This window comes from Carcharhinus amblyrhynchos, chromosome 13, assembly GCF_965287045.1.
Source record: "Carcharhinus amblyrhynchos chromosome 13, sCarAmb.v2.hapA, whole genome shotgun sequence".
In the NCBI taxonomy this organism is placed as follows: Eukaryota; Metazoa; Chordata; class Chondrichthyes; order Carcharhiniformes; family Carcharhinidae; genus Carcharhinus; species Carcharhinus amblyrhynchos.
This window is the reverse complement of record NC_137336.1, coordinates 62,786,592-62,802,134: the sequence shown is the minus strand read 5'-3', so window position 1 is coordinate 62,802,134 and position 15,543 is coordinate 62,786,592. Positions and strand designations below refer to the sequence as shown.

Genomic DNA, 15,543 nt, shown 5'->3' with positions numbered 1-15,543 from the left:
TCACTACTGCCCTGTACAAGTGGGGCAAAGCCTCCCTACTTTTGGAATCAATTTTCCTTGCAATAAAAGATACCATTCTATTAACTTTCCTAATTATTTGCTATATTTTGTGATTCATGCACTGGGACACCCAGATCCCTCTGAATCTCAGAGCTCTGCAATGTCTCACTATATAGATAAAATGCTTCTTTTTTATTCTTCCTGCCAAAGTGGATAATTTCTCACTTTCCTTAATTAAACCTCATTTGCCAGATCTTTTCTCACTCTCTTAACCTTTCTGTATATTTTTGTAGCCTCCTCATATTCTCTTCATAACTTGTCTTCCTAGCTTTGGGTCATCAGCAAATTTGGTGCCCTTCCCATCCATCCCTTCATCCAAGTCATTGATATAAATTATAAACAATTGAGGCCCCAACACTGTGACACCCCAACTCATGGATGACAGTTTAAACATACACATCACAGTCCCAATGAAATAGTGTGCCATCTGTCTTACTATGAGTACACATCAGAACCATGACTTTGCTAAGTCTTCCATGTTTCATTTCTCTCTCTCTCTCTCTTCCAGTGAGAATTATTTAGTGCGATGGGGAAGTGGAGGCCTACCAAAAGAAATAGATATGTTGAACAATCTGAAAGTAGTGTTTACTGTAAGTATCAAAACGCAGCCTATATAACTGTGACCACTTCTCAAATAACAGCTCAGTGTCTACAGGTGTGGTTACCTCCAGCCTAATAAGCAAGAGGAAGGAAATTATAAAGAAATTTGCTTATGTGGAATCATTCCAGGAACTTTGCCTGATGTAATTGGAAAACAATATTTTATAGCACAAGGTTATCCAAACTAGGATGCCAAAGCCTTAGGCTGGAATTTTCTGACCCTTCCTCCTACCGAGGCAATCCCACCATAGCAAGTTCCCCGGCAAACAACACAAATGACCATTGGCTTCGGCCGAACTGGAAGATCCCAAAGGTGGCCTATGGCAAGCCCTCTCCACTGCTGGCAAATCCATTATGAGGGGTGGCTGGGGGTGGGGGGCTGTGGAAAATCCTGGCCTAAGCTCTGGTGTATGGAGAGTAGGTTGAGCTCAGTCGGAGCAGCATAATTGCCTTCAGTTAACCTGGTCTAGCAAGCAGAACACTTCAGAAAATGTTCCTGAATCTGAATAATACCATCCAGTATCCCCTACCAAAAAGTAGGGTGTATGGATGTCACTGCAACATGGCTCACATTGTTGTGATGCCCTCTATGACAAATGCTCTTAAGATATTCACTGTCTGGCTCACACAGCAAGATTGACCACTTACTAAATCATTGGAAGGCTGCCATCAGCCTTGGAACTGTACCAAACAAAAGTTCAGGAAAGAAGAGGGTAAAGTAACAGTAATAGCCCATTATAATACTGCATTAGGCTAACCCTGAAGCTTTAACAGTATACCCATTGATATGAAATCATTTTAATAACTTTTGTGGAAGGGCCATTAACAAGCAAATGATTAATATAGCAAATGGCAGTATAGAAGAGGACAGTAATTTTAAATTAAGGAATAACTTGCAGATCAAAGAAAAATATTGTCAGCACCACTGACAAAAACAAACCTGGATTACATTTTTCCTGATAAAGCACTCTCTTGAAGGAATGCAGACCTTTTTATTATTTACTTAATTATTTATTCCTGGGACATGAGTCTTATTGGTCATTCCCGGTTGCTCTTGAGAAAATGATGGTAGGCCTTAAGGGGAAGGCATTTGTCCAGTGCTGTTAGGTAGGGACTGCCAAGAATTTTGACCCAGAGATGATAAAGGAAAGATGATCTATCCCATGCCCAGGTGGTGTATCTTACAGAGATGGTGGAAGTCGTTGCCTGGTTCAAGAGTGTATGGTATATGGAAGATAACTGACTGCAACAAAATATAATTATTCCTCAAGTGCTTAAACCACAAATGTTAGATAAGGGAAGTTAAGATTAGATTTTCTGAGAACTTAGTTGTTTGAGACAATGAGAAAATGTTCCCCATTCTGTCTTAAAAGATTTGTGTGTCTGTCAGAGCAGGCCTAAAGGAAGAGTGACCGTCATTGACCCAAAGACCTATTTCTTATTTCCAGTCCTTTGGATTAAAAGCTGTGACATTTCAATCCATCATCTATTTTCAAAGAGTGTCAAGAATGCTATAGCTTGGAATATTTGACTACGGTTATCATTTCTACAGCTTTGGTTTTGTCACAAAGAGCAGGCCTTAAGCCTCAGATTTCCATGGAGATTCTCCCAATCATTTGGCACTATATTATAAACATCATACATCTTTGCACCACATTCAACTCAAGTGAATATGCTTGCAGTAAACAATCACAGAAAACCATGTTCAATTTGTTCATTAGGACCAAGGTAAATTTTTTTTATGAAGAAGAGTCACATATTAGCCTTGGAAATGATCACTTTCTCTCACAGGTTTATTTTTATGAACGCAATATATTATGTTCAATTTGAAGAAGAACCCAGAAGAATAATTCACAATACAAATGAGTTTCTTGATGATATGACATAATGTGGCATTGGAGAAAGGAGAGACAAAATCCCTTCATTGCTCCGATAGTTAAGATAACGAATAGCAGCAACAAATATTTCACTACAACGCGGTAATATTGAAGTTTTTGCCCAGTCTTCACTATTACTAGGGCAGCATGGTGGCACAGTGGGTAGCACATCTGTCTCACAGTGCCAGGGCCTTGGATTCAATTCCAGCTTTGGATGACTCTCTCTGAGAAGTTTGCACGTTCTCCCCATGTCTGCGTGGGTTTCCTCCGGATGCTCTGGTTTCCTCCCACAGTCCAAAGATGTGCAGGTTAGGTGGATTGGCTATGGTAAATGTGCAGAATTACAGGGAAAGGGTGGGTTGGATGCTCCTGGGTGGAATGCTCTTTGGCAGGTCAATACAGACTCAATAGGCCAAATGGCCTCTTTGTGGAGGGATTTTATGGTTCTATTTGAAAATAATCTTGCGCTTTTCATTGTGTTAACTCTAGTCTGTAATAATGGGGAAATATAAACTGGTATTTGAAATCTATACGCTGGAAAATGAGACTAAACGCTGATTTTTGATTTTGCTTAGGATCTGGGAAACAAGGATTTGAATCGGGATAAAATTTATCTAATTTGCCAAATAGTCCGTGTTGGAAGAATGGATCTGAAGGACACAAATCAGAAGAAATGCACTCAAGGGTTAAGACGACCTTTTGGGGTGGCAGGTAATTAGTTGCTACACAATGTATTGTGTTCCGGTGACGCTGACGGGAAGTATGATAGAGAGTCATGGCTTTGATTTATACTGACTGGAATAATCCTGATCAGAGATAAGGCGACTGAGAGGAGATAAGATTTAGGTTTAGAAGTACACAGAGAATAGATAATGTGGCTATAAAGAAGTCATTTTACCTGGAACTATGAACATCACCTTAAACAAAGAGATTCAAAGACACACAGACCAGTGGCAAAAAAATTTATCCTGTTCACAAAAGTCTTCTTAAAAGGTCCTTAAAGCCTCTCAGAGAAGGTTCACTCAACTCATTCCGGGGATGAGAGGGCTTTTCTTATGAAAGAACCTGAACAGGTTGGTCTCTACCTATTGGAGTTTAGAAGAATGAGAGGTGATTTTATTGAAGAATATAAAATCCTGAGGGGACTTTACAGGGTGGAAACTGGGAGAAGGATTCCACTTGTGGGGGAGGAAGAGGAACAGGGGACATTACTTTGTTGAGGAATAGGTGTCTATCATTTTAAGACAGGGATATGAAGACTTTTCACTCTAAGGTATATGGATGCTCTTCCCCAAACAGCAGTGGAGGCTGGGTCCTTAAATTTATTCATGGAATTAAGGGGGCGGGTAGTTGTGGTGGCGGCAGGCAGGTGGGGGCAGGGGGTGTCCCAGACAGCAAAATGGAGATTACAGCCAAGTAGGCCCCAATCATATTGAATGGCGAAGCTAGCTCAAAAGGCTGAGTGGCTTACTGCTGTTCCTGAGTCCAGTCTTCCTATTTCAGGCATGCAGGATTAGCATTAACTCCTCAAAAGTGGGCCAAGCTTGCTTCCATCTAAAAGCCCGACAAAATCACTGAGTCCAAACCTCTGAAGTACATCCCTCTGTGCATGATTTTTTTTTTACCATTTCCTACACCCGCGATCAAATGGCTTTTGAGCCCGGCTGTCAATGAATATTGAGCAATTTTGTGCTGAATCCAATCCTATTGGGAACTGAATAGATACTGCCTGAATTTGCTTCAGGCAGAAGTCTTATACAGCCAGAAAAGGTCTCCAGCCCATTATTCGGGGCTGGAAAGCATCCATAATTAGAATATGGTTTCTACAAATACAGGCAAATGCAGATAATCAAATGCTCCACAGGATACAATTGCTTAGATGATACTGGAACCGTGGTTGATCTACATGAAGAATGTAACTGGCTAAAGTTGGTCTAAGTTTGTATTTGTACAAACAGTGTATTAGCCAAGGCTAATACACTGAGGATACAGGTTCCACCAGCTGGTGGAATTTAAATTCAATAGATCTGGAATTTAAAGCTAGTCTCAGTAATGGCGACCCGGAAACTATCATCAATTGTTATTAAAAAAAACTCACCTGGTTCACTATTCTCCTTTAGGGAAGGAAATCTGCTGTCCTTACCTGGTCTGGCCTCCATATGGCTCCAGAGTCACAACAACGTAGTTGACTCTCAACTGCTCTCTGAAATGGCCTTCAGTTGTATGAATCGTTACAAAGTCACAGGCAACTAGAAAAGCGCAATAAAATACTGGCCAGCCAACGATGCCCGTGTTTCACAAATGAATGAAAAACAAAATCATTACCTATTCCTAACTGTCCTCAAGCAGGTGGTAGTGAGCAAATTCTTGAACCACTCTGGCCCATGTGGGATAAGTGCACCCATAGTGCTGTAAGAGAGTGAATTCTAAGTTTTTCACTCAGTAGCTGTATAATTCTAAGTAAGGAAGGTGTGTGATTTGAAGGGGAACTTGCAGGTGGGGGTGTTCCTGCATCTGCTGTCATTGTCAGTATTAGAGGTCACGGGTTTGGAAGGTAACCTTGGTGAATTACTTCAGTGTATCTTGTCAATTGTACACACTGCAGCTAATGTGTGGCATCGGTAGTTGGGGTACCAATCATCAGACCTTTGTCTTGGATGGTGTCGAGCTTCTTGGGTGAGGTTGGAGCTGTGCCCATGCAGGAAATGGAGCGTATTCCATTGTGCTGCTTGGGTGGAATTTACTCATCCAGGACTAAATCCTGCAGCCAGGGAGGAGATTGGGAGTCCTGGCCGACAGTGGAGACTGCTGGGAATCTGAGCTGTATAGTATTGCCCTGGCCTATTTAAATACAGTAAGAAATCTCACAACATCAGGTTAAAGTCCAACAGGTTTATTTGGTAGCACAAGCCACTAGCTTTCGAAGCGCTGCTCTTCAATAAGATCACCTCCCAAGGAGCAGCGCTCCGAAAGCTAGTGGCTTGTGCTACCAAATAAACCTTTTGGACTTTAACCTAGTGTTGTGAGACTTCTTACTGCGTTTACCCCGGCATCTCCACATCATGGCTATTTAAATATGCATGGGGGTTTGGTGCTACGTTTTGAGTAGTTGAGCAAGCTGGATGACTTATGCCCTGCCATCATATCCAACTTTGGAGACAATTCCAGATCTTCTTCAGGTAGGTACTTACTCAGGGTTGGTTAGATCAGGTGCCTGGATGGCCGCTTTGCGATGCCAACAGCATGGGTCGAATTCCTGTACCCGCTGAGGTTATTCATGAAGGGCCTGCCTTCTCAGCCTTGTCCCTTTCCCGACATGTGATGATCCTCAGGTTAAATCATCAGCAGTCACAGCCCATGGTCATCTGGGTTTATGGTGACTTTACTTTTTATTGACTTTTACATGTCCCATTGGTCCAGATGTGTTCTGCACCGGTGCGATTTCCCATTGGCCTCACGGACGATCGGGCAGTGGGCGGACAAATCCGGACGGACCTTCATTTGCATCCCATTAGCAGGTTGCAAATTCCTTTCATGTCAGCTTCTGGTGGGAAGTGCAACCTGTCATGGGGGGGTGGGGGGGGCGTGGGAGCAGAAAATCCCACCATTATTTTATACCAATGTGAAACTGATTTCTGAATCTTCCGCCATGTTGTCCCCAACCATACCCCCATTAAACCTGCTGTGAGGGGCACAGGAAAATTCCACCTCTTATGACTTGTAGGTGCTGGACAGGGTTCAGAGAGCCAGGAAGTGAGTTACTTGCCCCAGAATTCCCAGCCTCTGACTTGCTCTTGTAGCCACGGTATTTATATGGCTGTCAAATGAGTTTCTGGTCAATGATAACCCCCATGATGTTCAACAACAATATTACCATAGAATATCAAGCAAAGATAGTTCGATTCTCCAGTGTTGGAGACATTCATTGGCTGGAACTTGTATGATACAAATGCTACTTGTCACGTATCAATCCAAGCCTGAACATGTGGGCATGGATGAGTTCAGTAATTGAGGAATTGCAAATGTTGCTGATTGTGCAAACATTCCACTTCTGACCTTGTGACTGAGGGAAGGACATTGATGAAACACCTGAAGACAGTTGGGCCTAGGCCACAACCTGAGGAGATCCTACAGTGATTACCTAGTACTGAGATGTTTAGCCTTCAGCCATCATAACCATCTTTTGATTTGATTTGTTATTGTCACATGTATTAACATACAGTGAAAAGTATTGTTCCTTGCACACTATACAGACAAAACATACCGTTCATAGAGAAGGAAAGGAGAGAATGCAGAATGTAGTGTTACAGTCATAGCTGGGGTGTAGAGAAAAATCAACTTAATGCAAGGTAAGTCCATTCAAGAGTCTGACATGAGCAGGAAAGAAGCTGATCTTGAGTCAGTTGGTATGTAACCTCAGACTTTTGCATCTTTTTCCCGATGGGAGGAAATGGAAAAGCGAATGTTCGGGTTGCATGGGGTCCTTAATTATGTTGGCTGCTTTGCCAAGGCAGCAGGAAGTATAGACAGAGTTAATGGATGGGAGGCTGGTTGTGTGATGGATTGGGCTACATTCACGTCCTTTTGTAGTTCCTTGCGGTCTTGGGCAGAGCAGGAGTCATACCAAACTGTGATGCAATCAGAAAGAATGCTTTCTATGGTGCACCTGTAAAAATTGGTGAGAGTCATAGCTGACATGCCAAATTTCCTTAGTCTTCTGAGAAAGTAGAGGCATTCCTAACTATAGTGTCGGCATGGGGGACTAGGACAGGTTGGTGATCTGGACACCTAAAAACTTGAAATTCTTGACCCTTTTTACTTCATCCCCATTGATGTAGACAGGGCATGTTCTCCTTTACGTTTCCTGAAGTCAATGACGATCTCCTTCATTTTGTTGACATTGAGGGAAAGAGTATGGTTGCCGCACCAGTTCATTAGATTCTCTATCTCATTCCTGTACTCTGTCTCATCATTGTTTGAGATCCGACCCACTACGGCAGTGTCGTCAGCAAACTTGAAAATTGAGTTGGAGGGGTATTTAACCGCACAGTCATAGGTGTATAAGGAGTATAGTAGCGGGCTGAGAACATGGCCTTGTGGGGCACCTGTGTTAAGGATGATAGTGGAGAGGTGTTGTTGCCTATCCTTACTGATTGTGGTCAGTAAGAATCTTCCTTTCTGCCAGGTATCACTCAAACCACTGGAGAGTTTTCTTCCTAATTTCTATCCAATTTTGCTAGAGCTTCTTAAGGCCACACTCAGTCAGATGCTGCTATGATATTAAGGGCAATCACTCTCACCTCAGCTTTGGATTTCAAGTTCAGAGCATCAATAAAATGGTTACTGCTTAGGAAGTGCTGCTTGATAGCATCGTCAATGACATTTTTGACTGCTTTGCTAATGATTGAAAATACACTGATAAGGTGGTAGGTTTCCAGATTGCATTAGTCCTGATTTTTGCAGATCGAACATATGTACGTGAGAAATTTTCCACAGTGTTGGGTAGATGCCAGTGTTGTAGCTGTACTGGAACAACTCATCTAGTTCTGGGGCGTGAATCTTTACTATTACAGCTTGGGTGTTGTCAGAGCCAATAGCCTTTTCTGCATCCAGTGCTTTCAGACTGTCTAAATTTATTTAATCTAGGACATTTACAGCTAGCAGAGAGAAGGAACTTCCATCTCATTAATTTGGGGATTTTATTCTTTTATACAGCTGTAATTTAATCGAATCAGAGTGGCTGTGAAAGGAGGCTTAATGTTTAATCAGTACAATTTCACCGCACTATTGAAGATTTTTTTTTAGCTGTTATCTTAAAGATCTGCCACAAGATGGTGCATTCCAGCCATCAGACTGACAGTGAATTGATTTCCTTTGACTAGAGCAGTGTCGATTGTCAGTAACGCCAGCACGAACGTGTAATATTGTTTAATCTGATGAGAGCATTGTTCTGCATTCTGTGCTCCTTGTAGCTCAGGCTCTTCACATTTAGATCCTATCAGCGTCCAGTCAGGGTCACTTAAGTTAGTTAAATTTACATTGAAGTTGAAATCAAATGGATGGCTCGTGAAATGGAAGTTTTTTAAAGGATGCAGTCTACATTTAAATAATTTACAGGAATCCCACCCATGGATAGTTATCCATGCCGTCTGGCTTGATGTGGTCCTATGATCAACGTGCCAGAGAACGATATGGAAAAATGAAATGTTTCTCCTGTTTTCCATCCACTACCGTAGTCCAAGTTCCTTGTCAGTATTGATCTTTAATGCCCACTTCCCACTTCTCCCCTTCCATTTTTCCTGAGAGCACCAGTTCATTTCAGGGCACAGTTCTGAACATGCCAGCATCTGTCCGGTGTGCAGCTCATTCTTCCAAGTGTAGCTCCTTGAAAGCAATTGTCCCACAGGCCATTTTTTGGCATGGAGGGCATCGCTGTCAAACACAATCCCAACCAGACACTGGATTCAGCTCAAATCATTCACTTCAAAACTGACCTCATGAGGTAAAATCTCCTCCCTGGAACCAAACGTGATTTTTTTTCCCTTTCCACATTGAATGGCTTGGACAGTTAGCGATGAATAAATGCCACTGGGTGCCCGTTTGAGATTCCTGCAACAGAGATGATTCCAGACTGACCAAACTCTTTCCACTGGGATCCCTAAAGGGCACCTGCGGGAGGAGCCATCACCCTACATTTCCAAGCTTTATCCCAGGCATAGTGTCTGTGTGAACACTTGCCGTTCTGTTTCTCACACATTGCAAGGCGGGAAGACTGTGTTTGGCGAGGTGAGGTTGGAAGCATTTATGAAGCGATTGCTTTTATGGAGCAACTTACCCTTAACGACTCAAACCTTCTTAGCTTCATTAAGCAGAGCAGCAGATGATTTTTAGTTATCGCACTGGTTGGATTCTCCCACACACGCACACCCTCCCAACACTAATTAACGTTGATGGGACAATGATAATGCTTTCATTTTCAGTCTCAGAGAACGGAGTGTACCCAGACACAACCACTTAAGGCAGATGGCAAAGTAGGGTCATCCTCTGGTTCAAATCTCACCACAGCAGATGCTGAAATTTAAATTTAGTAAATTTCTGGAATTAAAAATCTGATGATGACCATAAAAACCCATCTGGTTCACTAATGTCCTTTAGGGAAGGAAATCTGCCATCCTTACCTGGCCTGGCCTAGATGTGACTGTAGATAAAAAGCAATATGGTTAACTCTTAAATGCCCTCCATTCACAGGCAATTAGGAATGGGCAATAAATGCTGGCCTACCCAACGAAGCTCATATCCCCAGAATGGATAAAAAGATCCCCCTCCCAAATCACCATTCACCCTCTGCTACAGTTCTTACCTTTTTTGGCATTGTTCCTCTCAGCCTCATCACCACAAGTACCTGGGGTGGGATTTACTTCCCAGGCCTTCCCATTAAATGCACTCCTTGCTGCCGTGGAAGGTTCCACCGGCCTAAACTACTGGAAAGTTCCGACTACGGTCATCCTTTCAAGATACAGTGCTGTCCCCTACTGTTCTCTAGCTGGAAGATCAAAGGAATGTTAGATTGAGGCAGGTTCATTTCAAAGCATGAAGAAAAAGTATACAACAATAATACAATTAGCAATGACTTAAATTGAATTCAGGCGCTAAAGGTAACGACAGTGGAATTTCAACTCAAATTTTCTGGACTAATTATTTTGGATTATTGACTAGTAAACTAGTAAGAACCATTACAATTTGCTAGCTCAGAGAAATGGATTCACTTTGTTGCCTGTCCTGTCAGTGTTTTTGAGGTTCTTACCCATTTCCAACCTCTCTTTTGGCGACAGCACAGTGGTAAGCATTGCTACCTCACAGCGCCAGGGACCCGGGTTTGGTTCCTGGCTGTGCAGAGTTTGCATGTTCTCACTGTGTCTGCATGGGTTTCCTCCCACAGTCCAAAGATGTTCGAGTTAGGTGGATTGGCTATGCTAAATTGCCCCTTAGTGTCTGGGGGATTTGAGGGGTAAATATGTGGGGTTGCGGGGCCAAAGCCCTGGTGGGATTGCTGTCAGCGCAGACTCGATGGGCCGAAGGTGCTCCTTCTGCACTATAGGGATCCTACGAAATCTAGGAAAAGTATCTATGTTGCCTCTACAAAGAATCTTACAGCTCTTCTCGCCATATTCCTGCAATTTTCTTCCCTTTAAGGTTTGTGAATACTCATGTCTCCTGAACAAACTGACATTGATAATAAATGAGGCATATCTTTGCTGAGTAATTCAACATGGAACTGTCTGGCACAGCTTTTACCCATTTTTAAAAGCTCATATTTGCATTCCGCCCATGGAATAAATAATCACAGACTCTCTGCATGGTAAATAGATTAGAGAAGAAAACCTTAGCACCAAAGAGCTGCTGGAGTCATCTGGTGAAAGTGACAGAGAGATACTTGAGGCTTCAATTGCTTAATTTGCTTAATATTTGTAATTTTAAGAAGGATATAATTTCTGTTTGTACTCCATATAATACAGACCCTGAGAAATAGAGATTAGGAGCATGTATGAAAGCTAGAGCAAGGAAGGAATGTGTGCAAGAGCAGATGATCAGAATGCTGTAAGCTCAGTAACTGAGCATGTTCAAGTTAGAAATCGATAGATGTCTGGAGACTGATGGCACAAAGGGATAATAGAGGTAATGTGGGAAGTTGCTGTTGAGGTAGATAAGTCATCCATGTTCTGGCTGAATGGCCTCCTGTGTTCCTTTATCCTTTGAGTGCTTGTTGATCGAAGGAGAAAGAGGGATTATTCAATATTAACGTACCATTGAGAGGGAGAGGCATCCAAGTAGAAATTGGAGCTCATGATGCCCACTTTTGACATAATTCAGAGACAACGGAGGCCCCTTTTATGAAACAAAGCCCCCCCCCACACAAAAAGCACCTGAAACAGATTTGATCTAAGGTCCCTATCTGCTTCATCCCTATACTAAAGAAAAGCCAGGCAGCCTGTCTTAATGACTATTACCCGGTGGCTTTGACATCCATCATTTTGAAGTGCTTCAAAAGGTTAGACATGCACAAATCAATTCTAGCTTTCCTGAATGCCTGGATCTACTACAGTTTGTCTATTGCCACAACAGGTCCACAGCAGGTACCATCTCCCTGGCCCTACACTCAATCCTAGAACATTTGGATAATAAAGACACTTATGTCAGACTCCTAATTATTGACTACAACAACTTTAGCCTACAACACCATTATTTCCTCAAAACTCAACTCCAAACTTGTGGCCTAGGGCTTCGTTCCTCCCTTACAACTGGATCCTTGACTTCCTAACCCACAAACTGCAATAAGCAAAGGGAAGCAACAACGTTTCCTCCATGATCATCCTCAACACCGATGCCCCACAAAGCTGTGTCCTCAACCCCTTATTATACTCCTTATATACCTATGACTGTGGGCCAAATTCCCCTCCAACTCAATTTTCAAGTTTGCTGATGACACCACTGTAGCACGTCAGATCTCAAACAGTGATGGGACGGAGTACAGGAAAGAGATAGAGAATCTGGTGAACTGGTGCGATGACAATAATCTCTCCCTCAATGTCAGAAAAATGAAGGAGATAGTCATCGATGAAGTGGAAATGGTCGAGAGCTTCAGGTTTTTTGGTGTCCAGATCACCAACAACCTATCCTGGTCCCTCCATGCTGACGCTATAGTTAAGGATGTCCATTAATGCCTCTACTTTCTCAGGAGGCTAAGGAAATTTGGCATGTCTGCTATGACCCTCACCAGCTTTTACAAATGCACTGCAGAAAACATCCTTTCCAGATGTATCACAGCTTGGTACGGCTCCTGCTCTGACCAAGACACAAGAAACTACAAAGAGTTGTAAACAAAACCCAGTCTATCACGTGAACCAACCTCCCATCCATTGACTCTATCTATACTTCCTGCAACCTCAGAAAAGCAACCAGCAAAATCAAGGACACTATGCACCGCGGACATACTCTCTTCCACCTTCTTCTGTCAGGAAAAAGGTACAAAAGTCTAAGGCCATGTACCAGTCAACTTGAGAACAGTTTCTTCTCTGCTGCCATCAGATTTTTGAATGGACCTACCTCGACCTAAGTTGATCTTTCTCTACACCTTAGCTATGACTGTAACATTACATTCTGTATCCTCTCCTTTCCTTCTCTGTTTTGACTGTATAAAGCATAAGAAGCAATCCTTTTCACTGTATACTAATTCATGTGACAATAATAAATCAACTCAAAGCTATGTTGGTCTGGGCAACCTGCAGGTTGTCTTGACAACTTCCGCAAATAGACTTTAAGTCTCTTATGTAGTAATAAGAGGGGTGGGGGTAATGCATGCTCTGGATCAATAAAGCTGTTCTACATTAGGACCCACAATGTTCACCTCCATGAAATGAACTTTTATTCTATGTTGGCCAGGTGGAGGATGTGGTCAAGAAGGCGTATGGTGTACTGGCCTTCATTAATCGAGGGATTGAGTTTAGGAGTCAGGAGATAATGCTACAACTTTATAAGATCCTTGTCAGACCCCACTTGGAGTACTGTGCACAGTTCTGGTCGCCTCACTACAGGAAGGATGTGGAAGCTATTGAGAGGGTGCAGAGGAGATTTACGGGGATGTTGCCTGGATTGGGAGGCATGCCTTAGGTTGAGGGAGCTAGGTCTCTTCTCCCTGGAGAGACAAAGGTTGAGAGGCGACCTGATAGAGGTTTATAAAATGTTGAGAGAAATAGATAGGGCAGATTCTTGGAGGCTATTTCCCAGGGCTGAAATGGTCGCTACGAGAGGACACAAGTTTAAGGTGCTGGGAAGCAAGTACAGAGGAGATGTCAGGGGTAAGTTTTTCACTCGGGGTGGTGAGTGAGTGGAATCGGCTGCCGTCGGTGGTGGTAGAGGCGAACTCGCTGGAGTCTTTTATAAGACTTCTGGATGAGTACATGGGATCTAATGGGATTGGGAATTACAGATAGTTCTATGGCTTGGTAGGTATAGATGTGATTGGCGCAACTTGTGGGCCGAAGGGCCTGTTTGTGCTGCAGTGTTCTATGTTACTTTTTCTAACATGTGCTCTATGCTGTGGTGTCAACATATGAGGGGTTAATCTCCAAGTCAAAACAATTCATTCTTTTATAAAAGTTAGCCACCAGTCAGTTTGTCCATTAAATTTTTCACAAGGTGATTCATCTCTGCTCGCACAATAGTGATTTCAAGTGGTAATTGGTTAATCTTCTCAAGTGGCAAGATATATATCAGCTTAAGCCTGGACCTGCCAACATTGCTCTAAACAATGGAAAATGCCACGGATTAGTTAACTACGTTGGCTACACTCACTGACAAGTGCCTTTGACAATCATTAGAGTTTGTTTCTATTCAGTATTGATGAGTAGCTGTTGTGGATTAATTAAATCAGGAAATGCATATTATGTCCTCATGTCAAAGGGTAGGCACCCATTCCAGAGTCATCACTATGATTGACAGTTTGGTAGACAGGGACTTTATCTCATAATTTAAGGACACTGTTGATGGAGAGGTAGGGTGACTCACGGTAAATAGCCTAAAACTGCCTACACTTTACAGCCTAAGCAAGCATTGTCTTAAAGGATTAAGGAACATAGGAACAAAAGTAGGCCATTCAGCCCATCAGGTCTGCCCTACCATTCAGTTAGATCATGGCTGATTATAAAAGTAATGGAATCCCTACAGTGTAGAAGGAGACCATTCAACCCATCGATTCTGTTCCAATTCCACCCAAACCTTATCCCCGTAACCTAACATATTTGGTCTGCTAGTCCCTCTGACACTAAGGAGTAATTTTGCATGGCTAATCCATGTAACCTGCGTATCTTGGGGCTGTGTGAGGAAACCAGAACACCCAGAGCTCATTTACCTCAATGCCATTTCTCACATAATGTCCATGTCCTTGATGACATTAGGCTCGAGAAATACATCACTTTCTGTCTTGAACATGTACAATGATTGAGTTTCCATAGCCTTCTGTGGTAGAGAGTTCCAAAGATTCACCACCCTCTGAATGAAGAAATTCCTCCTCATCTCTGGCTGGAATTCTCTGGTCTCTCGAGCTCCACCACTGCTGCCAGCAAGAATGGAGGATTCGGTACTCAGCCCCAAAACTCCATTCACAGCAGTGGAGAAATCTAGCCATGGGTGAGTTGAGAGAACCTCGGCCTCTGTTTTAAATGGCCTACCCCAAATTATCTGGTTGTAGACTCACCAGCCATTAAGCTAACATTCATGCTCCTTTACTTGCTGATCCACCTTGGTTCCTGGATCAAAACCTCCAAAACCCTTCTATTTCTTTAACCTCCTGCTACTCCCTGAAACATCTGCCTCTCTGCCTTGAAGACCTTTGGCTTTCATTGCCCCACTATTGGCACCTGTGCCTTCAGCTGCCTTGGCCCTAAGCACTGGAATTTGTTTCTGAACCCCCTCCCCCACCCCCCAGACCTCTTCCCTTCTTTAAGATGCCCTATCTCACCAATTAAGTTGCTCACCAATTAATGTCTCCTTATCTGACTCGATGTCAAGTTCTTTCTGAGAAGATTCTTGTTTTCTCACATTACGAAGTTTAACTATGTAATATAGACGTGATAGAAACACACGTTGTAATTCTTTAATTCATTCATGGGTGTTGAATGGGCATTGCTGGATGGCCAGCATTTATTGCCCATCCCTAGTTGCCATTGTTCAGAGGGCAATTGAGAGTCAACCACATTGCTGTGGCTCTGGAATTGCATGTAGGCCAAACCAGGTAAGGACAGCAGACTTCCCTTCTTTAGTGAACCAGATGAGTTCTTCCTATACTCGACAATGGTTTCATGGTCATCAGTGGATTCTTAATTTCAGATTTTTTTTATTGAATTCAAATCCCACCAATTGCCATGGTGGGATTTGAACCCAGGTTCCCAGAACATTAGCTGAGTTTCTGGATTTATAGTCTAGTGATAATACCACTGGGCCATCGCCT

General features: G+C 42.8%; 1 protein-coding gene across 2 annotated transcripts in view; it reads left to right on the top strand.

Moving 5' to 3' along the window:
• The window catches only part of LOC145351949 (dedicator of cytokinesis protein 2-like), a 595,946-nt gene that overhangs the window by 101,382 nt on the left and 479,021 nt on the right, over nucleotides 1–15,543 (top strand). For both annotated transcript variants that reach the window (XM_080201765.1, XM_080201764.1), the window contains 2 exons: nucleotides 569–650; nucleotides 3,113–3,248. In XM_080201765.1, coding sequence (XP_080057891.1) covers nucleotides 569–650; nucleotides 3,113–3,248 — 218 coding nt within the window. The remainder of the gene's footprint in view (nucleotides 1–568; nucleotides 651–3,112; nucleotides 3,249–15,543) is intronic.